This window comes from Larus michahellis, chromosome Z, assembly GCF_964199755.1.
Source record: "Larus michahellis chromosome Z, bLarMic1.1, whole genome shotgun sequence".
Lineage (NCBI taxonomy): Eukaryota > Metazoa > Chordata > Aves > Charadriiformes > Laridae > Larus > Larus michahellis.
The window spans coordinates 16,387,863-16,411,631 of NC_133930.1; the positions used below are offsets into that span (position 1 = coordinate 16,387,863).

Here is a 23,769-nt window from a genome sequence, read left to right on the forward strand (position 1 = left end):
AGTGTGGTCCATTTCACCTTCAAAATCATAGCAAACCCCAAAATATTCAAGATCAATAAAACTTTTCTGCAGTGTGAAGGAAGAAGGTAGTCAGAGTATTTTTCAAGAAAAGGACTGGAAGAAAGAAAACAACTGATGGTGGTATGTCATGCCACTTAGACATTTTCGACAGACTAATCAGAAACCACAAGAATGTGGGTATCAAGAGATTGTAAGCAACAAATTTTAAGAAAAATGAAACTTTTCTTACAATTAATCATTATCCTTCCTGAAAGCTGCCTGTAAAGGAGAGCACGAGATATGCATGCAAATAAAAAACAAGAATAAAGTGCTTCACAGAGCCAGAAATTTGACACTGAAGCATGACAGAAACATGTTAAATCAGTCCTTCACACCATAAAAACAAAAAAGTTTTTGCTTATCGCAGCCTAATGAGGAAATTCTGATTTCTTTCCCTCTAGCAATGGTGAAAAATTGTCTTTAGCACATCTGGCATCCAAAGTCATAACAAGTATGACCTCTAATCTCCTGATCATACCAAGTTTTCTATTCTGTCTCTGTATTTATTAATCAGGGGGAATAACCACTGAAGCACATTAAGCCAATACCAATTGGCTTAAAATTCCCCAAAGAACTCTCATGCAACTTATTTAAACTGTTGGTTTTTTTAATATGCTGTTTGTTTCATTTTTTAACCCTTCCCTCCCCAGCCCCCTCAAAATAGGAATATGTTAATGATAGGGTTTTTTGCTGTCTTTGATTCCTCTGAACTGTCAAAAGAAAAATTCAGCACTCTCAGAAACCTTCACATTCATATTAGCAATTTTTGTTCTTCTCGTGTCTGAAAGCCTAGACGATGTCTTGAAGTGGGTGCTTGGGTAGCCAACATCAGGTAACTCATCTGGTTCTCCTCTTTCCCAGAAGCCTCCTGGCAGACTTCTAAATCAGATACATTTGATTAGCTTATGTTCAACCTTGATGGAACCTGATGGAATCCATCAGAAACAGCAACTCATTTCTACTTGCATGATAGTTCAATATAGTCCCTTAAACGTTGAGTTTCTTAAAATCCCAAATTAGTTCTAATTTTAAATGAATGAAGCATAGCTACCATCACGTTTCTGCAGAATTTAAGACCAAAACCATTTTAAAATAGGTCTTCTCGATGCATGAACACCAGGAGAAACTGAATGCATACATAGCGCAGGAAAAACAAAGGGTGGTCTACTTCGATATGCATGGGGGGACAGGTGTCTTTTCTAATTGCTAGGGGCAAAGACAAACACAAAGCACATCACCCCTCCTAAACGCCTTACAGGAAGTGACCAAATACCACAGCATCAAGAATGTGCTGCTGTCCAAGCTAGGAAGCCTGTTTCTCAGCTGACCTCATCCCAACATGTTACAAAAGCTACAAGACACTTCACAATACACAACTAAAAAAAAAAAAAAATCACCAAAAAACCCCAATAGTACAGAGTAACAGAAACAAAGGTGCATAAGAACTTGCCTAATCCATTTAAAAGAACAAGGGAGAACCATGAGACACCCGTATAACTTCCATCAGCCTGGAATTCAAATACACAAAAATTTTGGCATAAAAATGCAAGTGTATATTTTGAAGGTACTGTGGGAAAAAATTGGTACCTGAAACTACTTTTAGTGAGAAATTTAGTTTACTTAAAAAACTAATTGCTAGATTTGTTTGTATCTTCATTTGCAGCTCTTGATGCTCAGAGTGTTTGAGAAATTCAGCACTTCGATAGCCTGGGGGCACAAGCACTTTGATACCCTGGGGGGCACAAGTGCTCCTTAGCACATTGTTTACAGAGCCAATCGGGTACATACCTCCCCCATTTTGTCCAGGAATATAGGCCAGCTCTCCTCTTTGCTTTTCCCCGCTTCTTTCAACAAGAAGAAAAAACCTGATATAATAAATTTGACTTATTCCAAAGGCTAACAAAAAGACAAATGTGCCTTTCTATAATAAAAACAAAACAAAACAAAACATATGTTGAAACATGAAGTTGCTTAATCACAACACCAAACTAAGGAATTTTGTATCTAATTTATGGGGGCATCAATGGGAGTGCATGTCCATGCACTGGACTTCATGAATGCAGGTTTTCTGTAATGCAATTTAACACAGTTTTGGAAAAAAATGGAAGACTAGGCAACTTTCAAATAAACACCAGGAAACTGTCTGGGAGAGAGAAATAGAAAACTACTCTATGTTCCTCATCCATTCTTTTACCATCTTCTGTAGCCTGAAAAAATCAGTATGATTTGAAGTCAAGACAGACTTTACGTTTCTTTAACTCCTCACTTTCTTCACTGAATAATTCTATTCTATAGCATTTGCAAGGAACGAGGCTGCAAGAGAAGACTAACATCTACTGCTACTAATTCAAATGGTTACTCAAAAATTCTCACTGCAGCAATAGTTACAAGGCTGCAGCTTTTCAAATCTCAGTATTTTGACCACCTGAAAAAATGCATTTGTTTCATGTCAGTGGACAATTACTCACCTTGTGAATTGTTTGTAAGATTTTCAGTTTGAATGTCAAATCTTTCTCATTTTGTACTAGAAATCTCCATCAGAAATGACAAAAATTTATTAATAGCACAGAAGAAAATTATTGCTTTAAGACACATAAATAAAGGTATATATGCATATAAATTCCTTGAATCATGCCTAAAACTCTACAACATCTTTTCAGTGATATAATCATGTGTGATTCAATATGCCAAAACTGAAATATTATTGATTGGTTAATGCATCTTACACACAAAGCAGGGCGTAAGAATTATCATTAATTTATTGTACGTATTAGCATGTACAATGAAAAGTTACATCTAGCATATTTTAAATCCTACTAATCTTCAAATTCTCATGATACAGGACATGATACTGTTAATGAAATACACTTAAAATGCACAGTATATCGGGCTTTCTACAAATTGTTATAAAAAAAACCCCTAAATTTAGCTTTAGGAGCAAACAGAGGCTTTCCATCATTTCCCCAGCACACTGACTTCCTGGCAATCTGCAGTATCTACTGATCAACCATGGACTTGCTTTAGCTTGTTCTTTTTGAATGTCATATTTGTTCGTAACATATGTGACAAGGATAAAAGGATTTTTTTCCATTGAAGATTATATTCACATCTGCAATGAACTTCTGGAGCAGAATGCTGAGAAAGCATGTGATACTCATTCAGGAAAGTATCAACTTAGAAAGGAATAAAATATAAAAGAAAGATAAAAGGAAAACAAATTCAAATCTTCCAGCACAATGTTGCGTGTAGGTAAAACTATGTGAACAGCAGTCAGCAATTTGATCTGCTATGAATTTTAACCAGTTGACATCCACTACTCTAGCAATGAAGTGCCAAATCCGAACCCACATAATTCGAGCTTATATATAGCGGAAAAGCAAAAAAAAAAAAACAAACCAAAACACAAAAGAACCAATCAAAACACACAACTAACTATTAAAGAAGTTTATTCCCCTGAAAATCAGAAGCATGTTAACTAAATGTAAAACAAACTACCTTATGAACTCCCTTCTAGCCCAGTCTATTCCAGTGCTTTTCAAATCATCATAAGATGGTCTGCACAATAGCTGTAAAAATGTTTTCTTTTTCTGTTCTGTCTTTTAGTAAACACATGCACACACAGAAACAAGGAATCAACTACAAAGAAGGGAAATAAAAACAACAAAAGAGCACTCAAGTCTGGGGGCGGGCTTCTTTTTGGCAAACTAAAATTACTGTGGCAATCATGTGGAAATGTTTCTAGCAGCTGCTTTTCCAAATCAGTACTAGTAGTTCCTGGATTTCAATTCCAATCCTTCTCTGACTTGTTCTTTAACCATTTATGACTGGCGCCATAATAGCCACCAAACTGCTTTTTAGCATTGCTAGATACTGAAGCAGAAAAGGCATTAAACAATTCAGCCTTCTTTGTACTCTGCATTGGTATTTTTTCTTTCTTCATTGACCAGGGAAGTACCTTGGTCTCCCAGCTCACTATGTATGTACTCTTAGAAAAATTTCTTGCTACTTTCGAGTCTTCTTTATTTTGTACTGAGTTTCTCCTCAGGAGATTCCCGAGTTTGCTCCTATGTGCTTAAGCTTTTTTGTTTGTTCGGGGTTTGTAATGCTAAGCCTCAGACATCTGACCTTGGTCTCACTTTCTGTCATTTTTCTTTTATATGTGTGAGATTGCAATGATTGTGATTAAGGTCAAACTCTGACTGCTCTTCCAATGCTTTTTCCATGCTGGAAAAGTTTATTCTCAAGCTCTAAACACAGTCTTTCCCTAACTTCACTTCTTAGCTATACCTCCCAGAAGCCTTCATCTACAAAGTCTCTGAGGTCACAAAATCAGTCTTCCTAAGAGGCATTCTTGGTATTTTGCCGTTTTCCCTTCTATGCTTTCTGAGGATCATGAGCTTACATTTCATAGTTACTCTCCTGCAAGCATTCACTCAAACCTTTCATCTAAGGTTCCTTTGGGAAAGGATATTGTAATATCTACACTCTACAATTGGTTGTCTAAATTCAGATCCAAAAGTAGATTCAGGATTTAGCCAAAAACTAGGCATGTAAATCCAACCATGCAATCAAAAGCACTGACTAACCACCTAAATGTTTAAGATGCTAAGACTTCCATACTTAGGCTAGTAATATATATTTATAACATATACATTTTGCATATATTATACTAATATATTATGCCAACTAGAATTCTACTGTCACTTGTGCCAAAAGCTGCAGGTTAAGGTGTCCATCCTGTGCCAAATGGGACTCTCAAACATTCCCTCACTGCAGATCCCTGGGACACCCCTTCAGCAACCATCCCCTGAGCGCACACAGAGTCATCACTGAGCAATTAAACAATATCAAAAAAGTCCATAGCAACACAACAGCTGAGTGCTTACAGCATTTGCACAGAAGGACCTCAATTCTGTATCCTTCTTGGCCTCAAATCCTGATCTGTTGTTAGGAAACACATCCTAATGCAAAGTCTGTGCTCACCCCAAAACCAAACTGCTCCCTGTACCGGGGTTCAGTATCAAGCTCCACGGCTGGAGCATCTTTTAGATTATTTTTCCACTTTAAAATAGTACTTACAGGCATGTTACAGTAAACTGTCATTGTGCAAAAACCTTAAAGAATTCCTCACAACAGAGCTATGCGTCTGAGGAAAGTTTTGCCATTGTTAAAGCACTTGGAGGAATAGACATCAAAAAAAAAAAAGGTTCATTTTCCAGTTTCCTTAATAAAACACAATGCCATGATTTAGCACAGATAACAGGATACAAATAGCTTATTTCAGTCTGCTTCTGTCCCTTAGTGCAGCACAGTTCATTGTACCTGAGATAATGGCGCCCACTGACGTGGCTTGTGTTGTTACTAGGCAACCAGAGATAAAATGCAGGGTTTAATGATTTTTATTTAATGCATTTTTATGAGAAAGTACACTCTCTTTTTTCCTCCCCTGATATTATTTGAGGTGGAAATGCTGTTTACACAGGGAGATATATTTAGCCATCCTCTGCAATTTGAACAAGAAAATTATTCAAACTGGATATTCAAACAGCCAGTCAATAAATATTTCTAAACATATTGACTGTTATCACTATCAAACACTTACATCATGGAAATGGCTGAGATCTCAAACCACTTCACCAGGGACGAGTATTCAGTAGGTCTCACAGCAGAGAATAACAATGGCAAGAAAACAGACAACAGCTCAGGGGCATTTGAGGCTGTTACAGATGGTTATGTACTCCTCCACGGCAGACAGCAGGATCTCAAGCCTGTATCACCCTTTATCTCTCCTGTGGTGTCATGACACCCACATGTGGCAAGGTCACACCATGGTTTTTCCCGTGGCTTTGAGTTGCCTCGATTATCTCCAAAAAAGAGGTGTCACCACCAAAAGCTGTCCCTCCCGGCGGGGCTGCACTCACAGGTGCCTCTACAGGAAGATGCACATCTTGGGAAGTGTCCTAGCATGACAGCCCTTGCCCTAGCAGCCTGGGCTCTTATCCAGGAGGCCTCCCTCCAACTCCGAGCTGCTACACATTTCGCTTCCCCTTCCCATCACACAATTCAATGCATCTGTTGAGGGGCCTGACAGCAGTGCTTCCTGCTGAATTCAGCAGACATGTCCTTCATTCAATGGAAAGCATTGGAAATGGTACCACCCACATACATAAGACCACACAGCCCTCAAGCTTCTTCACATGCCAAGCCTTCCTCTGCACCTTTGCAAGGGATGGTGGCTCGTATATAATTTGTGATGGCTGAGTTCCTTTTAGATCGGCTGATTTCCTGACTCTCCCATCTTTGCAATAGGAACAGAGAAGTGTTTATAGATCTGAAAATCAGCTGAAAGCCTCGGGCCGAGTGCGTGCATGAGGGCTCATGTCCAAACAAAGCTACAGCTCTGACTGCATACTAAACTCCTGCAAGTCCTGCAAGATGAAGTGAGATGCAGATAAGCAGAGAACTTCTTCTAAATGCAACACTGTAGAAGAACTAAAAACCAAATAAACTCCTGCATCATTTTGCTTTTACATATAGATAAAGCCAAACTAACTAATGCTGCCAATACTGGACTATTATTACCTTCCAAATAACAAGGATCATGCAACTCAGTTGAAAACTTCTTTTTGACCTTTCATACCGGTCATCTTTAAATTAAAGTAGAAATTCCACTGGACTCAGCACAGCTGGATCTTTACAGACAGTTATCTGTGCCTTGGCATACATCCTTACTATTGTGAACATTAGCAGGTTCTACTTCCTCTCACCTAGACAAACAAAAGAAATGCATGCAACGTTCAAAATATTTTTGCAGGTCAGTGAACACCTCTTTTTTTTCATTAGAAGTTTACAGTGTATTTCTGATCCCGAAAACAGTACTGAACAGCTACTTTTGGCCATTTGCCTAACCAAAATAAACAAGGCTGAGTGTCAGATACTTTAAACTGAAGTTTGTTCCGGGGGAATTTTAAAAATCAGTAAATCTATGCTGTGTGCCACAGACATATCTGGTAACGGTACAGCCTGACTTCTTCCTCCTTCAGAGGCCCCTCTACACAGACCAGCCTCACTCCTCACAACACAGGAGAGTTTTTAAGCAAGCTATAGCTATCAGCTTGTGGTTTTGTGAGGCGGGCATTTTTTTGTCTGTACTCTTATCATACACATCTGCAGCTGCTGCCAAGTTCTCCCACCTCTGAATTGTTACAAAAAATAAGTGTCTGTGAATATATTCAGCTAAGAGAATGTAAAATGCCACACTGACTTTAACTAGAGAACAGCAGCTTTAATACATTAAAGAAAAAAGTCTTTTATTGTGTATGCACGTTAGGAGATTTCACAGCTTCTCAGGTTAACAAATGCAGTTAACAAATATTAACAGGTTAACAAATGCAATTGATTCCCAGTGCACTTCCCACTTTCACCAAATTCACAGATACCTTGAGATTGGGTTTCCAGTAGTTTATATTTCCCTCAGTATGGATCTTACTATGCCAAGTACTATTCTGTATTTTTATTGATGATCACAAACTACTACAAATCTGGGGAAAGATTGGCAAAATAATAAATCCTGAGGAGGAAGCAGTAGTATCAGACACAACATGTAAACTGGGTCTATTAAAACATAAGTTTCGTAGCAAAACACAAAGCTAGACATCTGTGATCAATAAATACCTGCGATACTTACAGAATGCATGTTGGAAAACAGTGATTACAATTTTTCTGAAGTATGCCAGACACGGATCAACAAGGTATAAGCAACTAACGCTGTAGGACCTCCTGTATAATAAGCAGCAAAGGGTACGGCTATGCAAACAAGGAAGCAGCAAGACCAAAGAGTAACTCTGCTTTTCAGGTGACATTAGTGGCAGCAATGTTATAATGCTGAAGATATTATAGTTGGTCACAGTTGTGAAGTTTCAGAAAAAAAACAGAGTGAGAAGGACATGGACATAAAAAGGATAGAAGAGCTGAAGAAAATGTCTTACAGTTAGAATCATTAAGACCTCAATCTGTTCATCATGTCAACAGCATTGGGAAGTCACTCAGTGGGAAGGAAATGCCAATTTCAGAAAGGTTTTTAATCTAGCAGAAGCAAGTAAAAGCACTGGATGGAACCCAAAGCCAAACTAATTACAGTAAAAAGACATATTTATACTGGTTAGAGTGATTAACCACTGGGACAAGCACAAACAGAAGGACGGGTTTTCCATCTCTGTTTTGTTTGCATCAAGGCAAGGCAGGATAACTTTCTGATTAAACCTATCTTCCAAAATTCAAGCTATGTTCAGAGAGAGATTGCTTTTAAAGGTCTGGATAAAACTAGATGTATACAAATAAGCAGAAAAGAGAAATAAATAACCCATCAGAATAGCTACAAGGAACGACAACTCTCTTCTTCTGTGTATTTAAAGCCTTCATTTTAAAGGAAAATTTTCAACAACTCAAAAATCAGAAATACAGAGGGATATACCTCTAATTTTTTGCCAGTTACCTGCCTCAGCTTGGTACTTCATGCTACCGAAGCAGATGTTGGCAGCGTTAAGTCTGGTTGCATAACAGGTAAAAAGTTCCACAATCAAAATCAGGATTGGAGTGACAGACTGAGAAACTACAATCCTGCCAATCCCAATTAATCACTGCATGGCTCTGAAGACAAGTCTGACCTGTAGCTAGGTTAATGGAAAGAAGCAGAGATGGCTTCAAATCTCTACTTCTAGGACTGTCTACTTAAGTTAAGTTAAATGGTCAGTAGGTGAAAAACAGAAACACAGCTGGAAACAGATACCAGAATTCAGAAATCCCTGCTGCCAAAACAGTGTCTGAATTACTACTCTACACAAACTTTCTTCATCTCCTTGCAAGTGGGATCGAGAATTTCACCCTTCAGCCTTGAACAACATTAACTAAGGAGTCAGGCAAAACTCTTTTCAGTTGGCTCAGTTCCCTAGTGATTAGCTCTAGACACTTTCAGGCTCATTACTAAGGATGTACTAGATGCCATATTGAGATATCTCTTTCCGATTCCCTGAGTTTGAACTCTTAAATGCAAGCACAACATTCTGAATTCCTATTTGGGAGAAAGACACACAAAAGTTAAGGCAATGAGGCATTGCATTTGGCTCAAAATATCTATTTGTCCTAAATCTCTCGTTATGTTTCTTCACCCATTAATTTGCCCATAAAAAACTAGAGTTATAAAGTAATACTAATGTGCCATCTTGCAAAATGTTTGTCAGTTTTTAAATAGTATTGAAAATGCAACAAGACTCACGATGGACACAGTTCACAGCAGATCTACTAAAGACTGTTAAGTGGAATTATAGGAAGAAGGATATCACATAATTGCTGCTCACTGACAAGAAAATTCTACCCTATCACATGTGGATAGAAGAGCAGAAAGAGAGAATGAGATGGAATGTAGGTGGAAGGCTTTGATCTACTTCTCTAAATGCCAGAATGAACAAAGTATGAAGGACAAGTGACTAGAAGGAAAGGGACTGATGAAAGAGTCTTTATTTCATTTTTAAATGGAAAAATATTTTAAACCTTTCCTGAAAAACAACTAAGAAAACTCATGTTCTGTTGACAAATTGTCATTGTAAGGCATGTGATAAATTCCATGGTATTTTTTGCTGTGGTTCTGCAATACACAAATAAATAACTGAAGTTCCCAAATGTATTATCCAGAGATGTTTATATAATAAAAATATTTTCCATATAAGACTTTACAAAAAAAACCCAAAAAATCTAAAAAGCCCAGCTCCCAAACAAAAACCCTGAAGGAACACAAGACTCTTCCATTTAGAATTTACTAGAAATACACTATAAGAGCCTGTCTTGATCTTGCTGTTAAACCATATTTAGCTTCTATTAGGCATATAAAAAAACTTAACAGAGAGTGACAAAAAAGCTAATAGAGTAGTTTGTCTTTTAGATATTGCTATGCCTTAGCAACTCTCCAGTCACCAATATATTTCCAGTGTAGGCAGCTCCATGTTTTTAAACATTACCATTTTAGACAAGGAAAAAGGACAAAAATATTGGAAGAAACTTCTAGATCATCTAGTCCATCCTCTTTCTCAAGACATAACGAAATGTCTGTACTCCATTCTGGACTGGTATTTATGTAATTAATTAAATTTCAGAGACCACAACAGTGGTAGCTCCAAGATTTGCCCAGTTTATGTTATTATGTACTTATAAGGAAGTTTTGCATAAGGTCTTACATGAATCTTCTCAACGACAGCCTAAGCCTCCTGTTTCTTCTTTCATCCGTATATTATTTTATTTAACAAATGTGAAGGCTGTTGCCATGTTTCCCTTTCAAAGGCTGATCACAGCGAACACGAAGTCCTGGCCAGGATCAGATGAACAGTAATAAACTGAGGAGTCATAGTGAAATAATCACTAAAAGCATAGAGTAAGGAGTAGGGAACCCAAGCAGACAGGTTAGACCACTGTCCCTGGTATGAAATTCCCCAATAAGACACGAAAATGAGAACTCTGCCATGCAAAACAAAAGGAGTTGTTGACTACAGGGGTGTAGAACTTAACTATGTTTCAATTCCTTACCTCTACCACAGTTGTCTTGGCAGCTTTGCACATAGGTTGGTTGAAGTTTCTTGCAGTTTTCCTGCGTAAGAAAAGAAAATGAATAAATATTAAAAGCTGTAATAGTATGAGGAAAGATTTTTCAAAGATAAGCTACTACAAGTATCTGTAATACAAACATTACAAATCTTTTTGCCAAATAGCTAGAGGACTAATAAAAAATAGGAGGGAGGAAAAATTATCATGGAATTTTGTACAATGCATATGAAATTAAATGATATTTTGCTACATTAGAAAATACTTATTACAGCTCTTTTGACTTTTAATCAGCACATTGTCTAATTGAAATTATGTATGCTACTGATATCTTCATTTATTAGATCCAAGAGCAGCAGCAAGCTGGGCTTTGTACAATGTACCTTCCCATTATTTCACTGCACAAAGAATAAAATTAACCTCCGCAGGCGGGCTAACAACCTCACAAGGCCCACATGTGCCTTCATAATTCAGACTAGGACTTGGGCTAGCACTTTGCACAGTAGTAAATTTAATCCAATTCTCCTGATTAAAAAAGCTGTGCCAGTTTTGGCACTCACTGCAAGACTCTGGCATTCATCCTAAGTATTCCCACGCAGTATTTCTGTAGCAAGGAAAAAAACCTCTAGGGAATAAAAGTAACACATGACATGTATAACCATGCGGGGACCTGCACCCAGATCCTAGTAGGCACAAGGAAAAACAAGTGACCTGTGTCAGTCCCTCTCTGCATTTTTCAGAAAGTAAACAAAACTGTGTGGCATAACATTTAAGAAAAATTATGTATACTTTAGCAGGGTTCCGCTGATAGCTCCTCAGCATTTTTCTCTTTTAAAAAGTAGAATTCTTGAAAATTTTTCATCAAAATGCATGAAACTAGGGTTCAAAACAAGTCAAAGCCGCCTTTCCCCCGGTCCCCTTTCCAGAGAAGCATTTTTTTTCTGACCGTCCTTATTTCCCAACGCCTTCTGCTTTCTTCACTCCTTTGTGCGATGACCAGGCCCAGTACGGCAGCCACACTGAACTTTGGGATGCTGCTGCCACCTCGTGGCTTTGGGGGAGGTAGGGAATTGAAATGGACAAATCCTGAGGCTACCATGCAGTTCTAACAGGATTTCTAGAGCAGAGAGCTACAGAATCAAAGCTATACCCAAAGACATATCTCTTGGGGAAAGCCTGTTTCAGTGGCAATACACAGCAGCTCTGAAGCCTCTAACAGAGGCTACCGAAAGGACATTATCCTAAACTGGGTAGAGTAGAAAATGAGAAGAAAAACAGTTACAAAAGCTGAATTAAAATAGCGGGGGAATGGATACAGATGGAGGAAGGCAGATGTGGAAACAAAGAATTCAATATTTCATCCCAAGTGACTATTTTTGTGAGGGAAATACTTTCTCAATATTGTAGTGGCTGGTCTGCCAGTAGAGAAAACTGATATAAAATTATTTTTATACAGGGAAAAAAGTTACAAGAAAACATTTCAATGTCAAATTAAGACATTCGGACCCTGTTTATAAAAGCTTATGCAATTTAGAATGTTCTTGGTTTAGTAAAGTTCTTTCAGAAGCAGCAGTCTTTTACAAGATCAAAGATCTTATTTCTATAGAACACATCATCCAGAAGAAAAAACAGAAACACTATACTTATTTTCTAACACAGAATGCTGTTCAGGTTTTTGGAGTATGAAATCCAGAAACTAGCTAGCCAAGTTTGCCTTTTTATTTTAAGATAGCTTTCTGGACATCTAGACTCAGCAATGTCTATGAAGTCCACTGTTCCAGTGATGGATTCCTAAGCTGACCCAAAGGCACGACAACAGCTTTACTCCCAAAGGCAAAAGAAAGCAAACTAGTTCATAGTAGACTAAACCAACAAACTACATCCACTACACACCTAATGGGCAGAGATGAAGGGACACCTCAGACATGAGCTGAATTTACGTACTGCAGAACCACTTGAAGCATGAAGGGATGATGTGACATGACTGTGACAGCAGGGGCCCTGACTCAGGTTATCCCTTTTGTCAAGAGTGTACTTTCATTGGCACCAAACCACACCTCTGCTTGTAAAAGGAAAGTATATTGGGCTGGAACAACTCGAAAGCAGAATGGTATCAGATGAAAAGGGAGGGGAGACAAAGTTGGTAGAATATCCACAAAAGTATTGGCACTCTCTGCTGTTGTCCCTAATGAGCAAAGCTCCAGGGGACCTTAAGACCTGGAGACAGTCTATTCTACTAAGTAGAACTAGTACCTGCATCAGACTAACAAACTGAAATGCCCATATACGTGTCCTTTCAGCTAGCACAGGAAGAAGGTGGGATTATTTCATTCTGTCTGAGGGAGTCTGGCATTATTTGTCTTGGTAATGGTGCGCTATACCTGAGAATTATTATCTGCTGGGCCAGACGTGGGTCTTGTTAGGCGAAAGCTGTGCTGCCAAATAGTCCAGTCAGCATAAAGATGCCTGGAAGGGAAGTAGCTACAGCATGCTGTATGGAACAAAAGACCTAAGGGACATGAAGTATCATGAATAAAACCCTGTTTAAGGAGCTGGTGCCATTCTGGATCCCTAAGAAAATGGTATAGCTTCATGTATGAGAATAGACAAAAAAACTTATGCTGGCCTGTGGTCCAAGTAAGTCTAACTAAAGTACATGCTTTAGATTTACAAAAGCTCTTAGCTTGAGGTTGATTAACAGTTTGGCAGACACTGACTCCATTCCTGTTGACTCCACAGATACCAGAGTCATGGAAAACACGGTGTGAATAGTACACACTGCTGTGAAAGTGGTGGCAGATGTGAGTAAACACAGACCCTATGTCTATCTAGGCATACCTCAGCAAATAAAACAAGAAGTCACACAACAAAAAAAAGTATGGAAGGGTCCCACTGGCAGTGAATACATATTCAGTACGTAGCACGACGTCAAAAATACATTTTCCTTTTCATCCTGTAGATCTGTGTTCAGTTCTGGGCCCCTCTGTACAAGAGGGACATTGAAGTGCTGGAGCGTGTCCAGAGGAGAACTACCAGGCTGGTGAGGGGTCTGGAGACCAGGTCTTATGAGGAGAGGCTGAGGGAGCTCGGCATGTTTAGCTTGAAGAAGAGGAGGCTGAGGGAAGACCTCACTGCCCTCTACAACTACCTGAAAGGAGGCTGGAGGGAGGTGGGTGTTGGCCTCTTCTCCCAAGTGAATAATGACAGGACCAGAGGAAACGGTGTGAAGTTGTGGCAGGGGAGGTCTAGATTAGATATTAGGAAGAATTACTTTACTGAAAGAGTGGTCAGGCACTGGAACAGCCTGCCCAGGGAGGTGGTTGAGTCACCATCCTTAGAGGTGTTTAAGAAACGTCTAGATGTGGCACTTCAGGGCATGCTCTAGTGGCAGAGATTGTAGGTTGTTTGGTTGGACTCGATCTTAAGGGTCCTTTCCAACCATGAAGATTCTGTGATCACAGAAATACTGCTGTTATATTCTAATCTATTACAATTTCCTCCTCTGTTGTCTCCCACAGGCTATAAGATGAGCCTGTGTTTCCCTGTTGTAGGCCATGAGGTAATCTGTGTCTATGCAAAACCAGAATGGGTCACTGCTTACTACGAGCAAATTCTATTAAGCCAGCAATACTCTACGTGAAATAAGACACTGGATGATAATGTTTCCATCCTTGATTAGTTACACTTGAAAGAAGAAGTCAAGATTTTTAGGTCCCCACTCCAGAAGGAAGTAGTATCTGGGATCAACTGTATTGTATGAATGTGGGAGACATATGAAGACTTCTCAAAGGAACAGGATGGAGACAGACTGGCATAAAGAGAGACGACAGGACATAAAGCAAGAAGAGGAGAAAGGGAGAACGCAACTAGTCTGTTTCTGTGGAGAATGAAATAATTTTTCAAAGTATGCATTGGCAGATTGATACAGGGCAAAACTACAGATGGTAGAGGCTCAAGATCAAATAAAGACAATCCCAAGGGGGAAGACGGTTTCCTGTATTCCATGTATTCCAGAGCCTAAGTAAAGCAGTATAGCAGCCATCAAATTCATGTGCAGACACACAAGAAAGTTCAGGTTTCAATCAGAAACCATCTTGTCTTGCCAGTGTGCAAGCCAGGATGTCAAGAGGTGGGCAAAATAAAAAAATTGTTTCTTAATTTTCAAGTATTTTAATATTATTACTATTATTATATCTATAAAATATATAGATAAAAAATTATGTGAATATGTGTGTACACATACATATATACACAAAAAAGCATTACTTTATTGGTATTCTTTTATCCACATATTTTTCAGTTGCTTTTTCAACCCCTTGTTTGTTTTAATTCATACAAAGACAGACTGCATCATTCAGCGTCTTCTTGTAGTAAACTGCAATTGATTACCATAACACTTACCTTTTCATCTGATAGCCATAAAATAAACACATAAAAACCAGACATTAAACACACGCAAACCTCTCCTGCTGAAGTTCAGGTCAAACCAGAGCACAAATATAGCAACTCAAATAAATGATGTTATCGCTACTGCAATGCCCCAACTTTTCACTACAAAAGATATTTAAATTCATATGATGCCTCTCCCTACACCACTGAGAGTAAATGAACTTCAAACACACTTTTCTGGGGACAGAATCAAGTTTTCCCATCACTGACTGGCCACGAGACTGACTTAGCTCCCTTGGCTTCTGACATACATGAACCTGCATTTCTTGGGTTCAGGGTTTTCAGTTGCACAAGGAAAAGGACCCAAACTAACATGAAAACTGAAATGAACAGAATGTCACTACATTTTTGCACAGTCATCATAATGACTTTGGTCTGCTATGTCTCATTTTTAACTACAAATGTTTTATTTCACAGCTATGTTTGAATTCTCAAAAGTCATTAGAAAAAGCAATTATATTTTGTTTTTTATAGCAGTATAATTTGACAGTAGGGAAAAGCAACATGAAGGAAGGTGAAATCAGTAAAACATTATTTCGCCACCACACAGGAGACAGGATTCTCCTTCTCTTCTATTATCTAAACCATTAAAGAATCTTTTCCCACTGGTAAACAAGTCATACCTGAAAATTATGTTTCCTGCACGATCAGCCTTCCATGCCTTCACAAGAGCAAAATCTCCTGTAATCGACTTCTCCAGAATAAAGTGACGGCCATCAAACTCTCGCACCTACAGAACAAAGTACACTATTGAGATGCAGGTTTCTTCAAACAGATCTTCCACGCAATATCTATTTTATGGGGTTAATTTTACAGACTATTATATTTAGACTTCTTTTTGTACTAAAGTTTTATCTGAAAAACTGTAGCTCAACTGTAAAATAACAGAGAAGCACGGACAGGCTGTCAACCTCAGTTTTATCATAGCGTCTGGTCAGTGAAACAGGCCGAGAATCAGATCAATATTCCTGGTGCTCCATCTACTGGAATTAGACATGCTTATTTTTCTGCACATCTACCAGCTAACCAAAAACTAAAGTGCTAAAGCAGAACTGCTGAAAAAGTTCATAACCACTGCCCACCACCAGAAACCCCAAAACTAAAATGAAGTGGATTTGAGACAGAGTTTCAAACCACACCATCTGACAGGATGAATTTCATTTGGTTTTCTCAGCATTTATGATCAATATTTGTAATGATACTGTGCCTGAAGACAGAATATGTAACTGACAAATGGCTAGTATTTTAATCCTGTATAGAAACATGAAACAGCATTTCTCTTAACAATGTAGAAGGTTAGAGTACACATAAACACTACTTGAGAACTATTTAAAATTGCTGAGAGTGGGAGGAAGTAGAACAAAAGTGTATTAGAATCAGTTTTTCGGTCCTGTAAAAGGAGATCTGAGCTTTTGTAAAATGGCGCTTGCGCTCAAAATGGATTTGGAGAATGGATTTGATCAAATCATGCTAGTCCCCAAAAGACTGAGGAGGGTAAGAGAGATTTTTCCACAAATGTTATAAGGAGAAAAACATTATGAAAATTAAAAGCTATTTAATAAACAAAACATTCCTTCAAATGGTAAAACATCATAATGACATACTCTGTAAGAAAATTCGGGAAAAAAAAGAGACAAGGTTAATGGTTAGATACTGAAAATAGACATGTATAAAATACACAAAACCCACAGATGGGGGAAAATGACCTTTACCTGAGATGTTCTTTAGGTAGGATTTAATGCCATTTGCAGCCTAATTGGAACATACAGCATTAGCCCTATCCATTTCTTCAAGTACAGTTATGGCACTGAGAAATCTCTTCCATTCTCCAAATTCTACATCCAATTTCAACATGAAGCCCTTGTTTCTCACCTGGAAGCCAGACTCTTTTTACTTATTTGCAGTTTCAAATACTCCAACTAAATTGCATTTCAACTGTTGGCAAATGGGTTTCCTGAAAGTTTGTATCAATTGAGCTCTTCCCTGCTCAATAGGAAAATGTCCCATCCCTTCTCATGCTAAAGCTTCATGTACAGCTACAGGGCTGCTTACTCCATACCACAGTATTTAAGGAGAACTTGCCCCGCTAATAGGAGGTTGTTCTCAATCTGTATTGTGCACTGCAGTGGCCTGGTACAAGATTTTGTTTGAATACACAACAAACCTGGTCAGAGAACTGTCAACTGAAGAGTAACTCAGCAAGGTAGGTTTTTGCTTGGACCAGTTCTTGATGCTAAGTCACCCTAAAGCTGTAAAAACTCCTCTAACACATCACAGAAGACAGAAGTGAGCAGTGGGAGGAGACCTGACAGCCATTCTGTTAATCCAATATACCAAGGTTAAACTCGGTCAAAAGGCATTTAAACTACTATTTGGCTTGGAAATGTGTAAGAAATTCGGTTTTCAAAGCAGAAGACTTCCTAATAACAAATTGACATCTTACCTCTCTCGGCTGGCTAGCAATGGCAATAGTGCCATCCTTGTTGTATTTGATAGGTGCACCCCCTTCCTGCACAAGTGTCCCATAGCCGGTACTGGTGTAAAACGCTGGGATTCCTGCTCCTCCTGCCCTAATACGTTCAGCAAGCGTACCCTATGGAAAAACACATTTAAGAACTGGTCATGTGGGAAGAACAAATCAAACTTGGATTAATAGCTTGCATTAACTTATTTTTATATCCTGTCATTTGGAGCTTTTCCTTCTGAACTCAGTGGACCACCACATCTCTTTCTTCCTCCCATTTTATCTCTTCTTTGTGGGATTGGTACTGGATATGGCAAGAAATGCTTCACACACAGCCATAAATCACTCAAGAGCACAGCATCAGACAACTCCCTGTCAACACCCAAGCCCCAGCACTTTGCTCTGCCTCCTCTCCTTCAGCTTGTTTCCCAATCCATTACTCTGAGAAGAGTACAACATTCTTCTCATTCCCACCTGGCTACATACGCTAGACGGTTTTTCTTTTGTAACAGTGTCCTGGCTTGAGGTAAAACAGAGCCAATTTTCTGTTTTGTAATTTTACTTTTTAGCTGGGCCTCTTCTAACTGACTAAACTCTGAAATTAACAGCATATTGTTCAGAAACTGTTCACTCTCAGAGTGGTGAGACCCGATTATACCAAGGAATGGTATGCAGAGAGGCTCTTGCTTATACTTACTGCTGTAACAACCAAGGTCAGCTAACTTCGTTATTTGCCCTGTTAGAGTGTCGGAAGCGGAAAAGCATAGAGGGGTCCCACCTGCAGGGAGGAGCGGACAGGACAGGTGACCTAAAACTGACCAACAGGGTATTCCATCCCATCTGCATCACGCTCAGTATAAAAGCTGAGGGATCAAGAGGTCAAGTCTCTTTCTTCAATGGCCAACGTCTGAGGAGGATCCTGTCTGATCATCTGCCTTTGATCTCGATCCGAGCATACCTGACCCCAGATCCAGAATTCAGCTCCTGTCTGTCACTGACTCCAGTCTGCAAGTTTCCCTGTGCCTGCTGGTGATGTGATTGTCATCTTGGGAGCTGGATACGGTTTTGTATGTATTGTATACTTTTATTTTATTTTATTATTATTTATTATTTCATTATTTGTTAATATTTTTATTAAAGTAGTTTAGTTCTTTTTCTAAACTCATAAATCTCCTTATCTCTTCCTCTCCTTTCTTTGGCGGGGGGGGGGGGGGGGGGGGAAGAGGGCCATCTGTCATTCTGACTGGCCAATCTGGCCAAAACCACGACAAACAGTCTTACATATTTATGTTTCATTCTCCAACATCTTAAGAAAAATTTCATACCTCACTCCAAGCTGAAACAGCCACACCTGGCAGATCAAGAAAGGTAGAGGGAGTCCAGTGATCTGGGTTGCCCATGCTAAGAATACCAAGAAGCTGACAGAACAGCATGTCTGCTCTATTCGACCATCCCGTCTGCACTCTGCTCTATCCAGCTGTGCCACAGATATTAACTGCCCAAATTCCTCATCAGCCTTGATTATGGACTTATGGCCAAAGATACATCTGCCTGCTTTTCATTACTGTCCTTTCCCAATTTTTTTTTTTTTTTTTTTGATTCAAAGCAAGACAAGACCATCATGGTCCATTATCTAGCTTGACAGCCTCCAAAACATAGGTTGCATTTTCCCCAGTTATCCTGCAAGAAACACAGTAACTTCTAGTAGGTTTACAAAATGGAGGCAATAGGCAGATACGAATTATGCAATGATAGGAAGTCTGGTGTTCCAAACAGCCTTAGCATTTCAAGATTTCACCGTGACCTCTCCTTTACTGTATAACAAGGACACAATAGTTGCCCATTTTGCCCAAAGTCATACCAAATTTGACGAACATTTTCCAAAAGCCTGTTTTATCTTGACAGAAATATTTCAAATCCCCACATCTCCTAGCAAGTCATTTATTCACCTTACTGTTTACTGTTGCACACCGTAGACCCAGTATTTTCATGCTGGATCTATGCAGCTTCTCTGTGCAGTTCACAAACCCAATTAAATGTCTAAGAAGTTACAGGTCTTCCAGATGAAAGCATTAAACATTAAGTAGAAAGAAGGAAAAAATGAAATGGGAGGTGATAGAAAGGTGAGATTTGTGACCTTTGGAACATGAAAAGTGAGAAGTGCCTGCTTATTTCCATGGCAGCTGACTGGGTATGAAAGGAGATTTTCTGCCCATCTTTGAGATTAAGAGACTTTCGCAAGAGATGGAGCCCTAGACTCTCTTCTCCATAAAACTGTTAAGACTGTTGCTTTTCCCAGAAACTTAAATCAATAGCACTTTAAAGCCCAAAGGTTATGTGTCATCTTTGGAAATGACACACACTAACATGCTGCAGGCTTTAAAGTTAAGAGTACTAATTTCACAAAACTAGATCTCAGTAGAACGTGACTGATACTCATGATTTTAGGATCTCACTGCGTTCAGGCTATTTGCGTAGCTTGGCAGTGCTGAAATAGTTAAAAGCATGGTGCTAACAAGTAAAATTGTAAATATTGGCTCCTAACATTATGCAGAGATTAATTTAGTTAAGACTTAATGAACAAAACCAAAAGAGTTTGGTCTCACAATATAGTGAAATATGCTAATTTAATTCCTACCCACTAGATGGCAGACACTGCACATGCAACACCCCAAAAAGCACAAACGAGCTGCCACCAACACGAGACTTGAGCAACTCCCCGACTTCATTCCCCTTACACAGACTGCAGCAGTAAGCATACTTCGTGTGTGTTTTTCTGGAATCTGAGAGCAACTACCAAAAATCAAACATAGTATATTTAATAAAATAAACACACATATATTATATGAATATAAATGAGAATATGACAATAATGAGAATATGAGAAAAAATAGAATAAATTAATATAAAAACCATAAAAGGAATTCACAAAATATGACCAGTCAGTTAACAGACCAGTTGCACCCCACAGCCCATGATCCTAAGATGGCAAGTGCCATCTGTCTTTACTGCACATCAGCACACAGGCAAAACATTTGGATTGCAAAATACTTTTATAAGAGTACTTAAGCATTATCCTACTCAGTATTCCAATGAAAAGAAATCACCTGTCTCCTAGAGGCACTCCTTACCTGAGGTGTAAGCTCAACTTCAAGCTCACCAGATAAATACTGGCGTTCAAATTCAGCATTCTCTCCAACATATGACGACACCATGCGTTTTATCTGCTTAGTCTGAAGCAGGAGACCAAGTCCAAAATTGTCGACACTATGTAGAGAAAGTCAGAAAATACTCAGCACTTATAACGGAGTTTTGTTGTATTCAAAGCACTTGATAAAATCTAATGACTTGCCAAGATAGGACAAAGTTATCTCCCCCCACTTCAGACATAAGGAATTGGAGACAAAAGTAAAATTCCAGCTTTTAGGAGGGAGAATATCAAAGCTACAATTAAAATTCAGGAATCCAGTGCTCAGACCTCATCTCTTCCAAGGCACTAAATATATACAAAACTTCATTTTAAAGACATTTCACATGTAACGGCTACAAATACCAGCTTAACAACTGGTGTTATTTTACATATCTGCTCCTTTAAAAAGCATTACTAATTAATAAAAAGTCACACATGGCACAACCTGGCTTTGAGTGAACAAAGACTTATTTTTTGTTTAAACTCTTGCTCCCCATGAAAAAGGCGAGTAATTGCTTAGCAGCTCAAGGAGAAAGGCACATTCACATTTATAGTGCTGGTGTGTATATAAGGTAAGAGAATAACTGAATTTAATTTTTCTTATTACAGTAAATAATTCACTTCCTTATGAAGGAATTGCCTACTCCAGCAAAAGACATTACCACTGCAGTCAAGATTTTCTTGTCTGTGTAATAATATCAGCTTAAACTGGATGCTAAAGATAACATACGACATTTTTCTTGTACCGGTGCTTCTAAATTCTGATATCCTAAAGACATTACTCTCTATTAGTCTTCAGCATTTTTGTGATGTTTGTCATCCTATATTGTGTACTGATGGGACACGAACATATTTCAAGAGTTACTGTAACAAAAGGGCTCTGTAAAAAAAGCTATTTCAATTTGAAAAAGCTCAAGGTTAAAATATAAAAGTGGAAATAAACAGAGATGATACTACAAAGGCATGTTTCTTTCCCATTTCCAACACATTGTGCAGTATATTGGCAGACTGATACATGTGTGCAACGCTCCACTACTTTTATGTTGGTTTCTGCAACATATGAGTGGAGAACTCAGACCTTCCACTCCTACTATAAGAAAGATGCCATGATCCAGAAGCATCTCACAGAAATTGATATTTATTTGCCACTAGTTGTTTCAATTCAGTATTACTTAATTACCCACACAACGGCTTAAGATTTCAGGATAAGAAATCTTGAAAAATACTAAAATAATCCTTCAAGAAACCAAACCCGGTATCCACCATACTGTAATTAACATGCACAGCTGCTTACAATATATGCATCCTATTGAAAACATCACTCCTGAAGATAAGCTCCAAAAAGGTCTGTATTTTCTAATTCTGTTAAATGCTTTAATGAAATATATCCCTTTCCTATATAAATCTTACCTTCTTGGTACTCTTACACCACCATGTCTACAATACTGCTTTCTTCTTTAGGTACTACCAGAAATTAACTCTCTTTCCGCTAATCACCAGATGGAGAAAGTAATGCATCACACTGCTTTCCCTCTAGTCTCCTTCCTTATGCCTTACCCAAATTATTGGTAGGTATATCCCTTAACTCTGGCTTTATAAGTTACGGTGATGGGGAAAAAAAGAATGTAAAGGAGACACGTGCAAGTACTGTAATACAAATGTATACTCCCAATACAAAAAAATACTATCTTACTCAAAAAAGGGGAAAAAAAAACCAACTTAGAAATCAAGATATGATGCTGAGATAGCTGAGAGGTATTTGTTTTGCACAATAAATTGGTGTAGATCAGAGAAAAGAACCCACTGAGCCGCAACAAACCTCCCCTAATGTACATTAATACTCCACCACTTCAGGATCCACGTCAGACATCCCAGCTGCAACCTCCTGGACTCCTTCCAAAAGGCCAGATTCAAGAAGTTTACTACTATACAGTATTCATTTTCAAATGGAAAAGTGGTAATGTTGAACCCACTTTTACAACGGCACCACTGTCCCCTTGCTCATCCCACAGTACGTGCTGCAGGGCTGCATGCAAAGGCAGAGGGGCTGAGCAGAGCAGTTCCAGCACCAGCTCTTCACCCCCCGCTGCAGTACTCACAGTAGCTGCATGGACAGACACGCAGTCAGAAAGACTTCTCAACTGCATGCATAATGAGGACTATTTTAAGGTTAGGAGTTTTTTAAGAAGATAGCCTGCTTCTATGCATACTCAGGCATTTTGGAAACTGCATAATAGGAAGTGAAACAAGCTTCTTTGATCTGGTTCTCTGAATCTATTCTGTGTTCTCCAGATGTAAAGACTTACTATAAAAGCTTTCTCCGCTCCCCCATTCTGACCTATTAAAAAACTAACTCTGATGCAGTGTTGCAGTGCCAAAGCCTTGAGAATAAAATGTGTGCTGCTTGGAAACAACCTATATTTCTGTCTCCCCGTAGGAAAAAAATGCAGCAGTTTGAAACTAAAAGAGCTGGGAATACAGTAGAAAGAGAAGTCTTGTGGGCAAGAAGACTAAAAATAACAATGCTAGAATTTCCTGTATAGGGTCACTCAAAGCAGGACAATCCCTCTCACAAGAAAACCATCAAACCCTAACCTCTCGTTATAAAAGGTAATAAGAAAATGTAACAGGCCAGACAGTATCTGATGGCAGTTTAATGGGTTTGTATAACTAGAGTACTGTGTAGCAAAAGTACAGATGTTAAACAAAACTGTACAATAGTTTGTAGTGCAAGAACAAACAGAGCCAGCTTGAACTGCTTACAAACCAGAGTTTGCTACCTCTGCATATCATTCAGGTGGTTAACATGGCTCTAACCATTGCAAAATTGCAAGCTATCAAAGAGAAGCAGGCAAACACAAGATTTCCACTTGGAGACACAAAATTCTGAGTGCACGTTCACATGAGAAAGGGGTGGCAACAGAAGGTCAACAGCAGATTTGTAATGGTTAAAGAAATTTCCAACTCATTTCACTAAAATCTATAATCCTTCCTCCTACAGTCTCAGACTGAACGC

At 38.7% G+C, this 23,769-nt stretch overlaps 1 protein-coding gene across 1 annotated transcript in view; it reads right to left on the reverse strand.

The window, feature by feature from the left end:
* Nucleotides 1–23,769, reverse strand: part of OXCT1 (3-oxoacid CoA-transferase 1) — a 90,170-nt gene that overhangs the window by 49,514 nt on the left and 16,887 nt on the right. The window contains exons 4-7 of the mRNA XM_074570985.1: nucleotides 20,695–20,830; nucleotides 17,543–17,692; nucleotides 15,723–15,829; nucleotides 10,636–10,696 (exon numbers count right to left, since the gene is read on the reverse strand). Of these exons, the coding sequence (XP_074427086.1) occupies nucleotides 10,636–10,696; nucleotides 15,723–15,829; nucleotides 17,543–17,692; nucleotides 20,695–20,830 (454 nt within the window). The remainder of the gene's footprint in view (nucleotides 1–10,635; nucleotides 10,697–15,722; nucleotides 15,830–17,542; nucleotides 17,693–20,694; nucleotides 20,831–23,769) is intronic.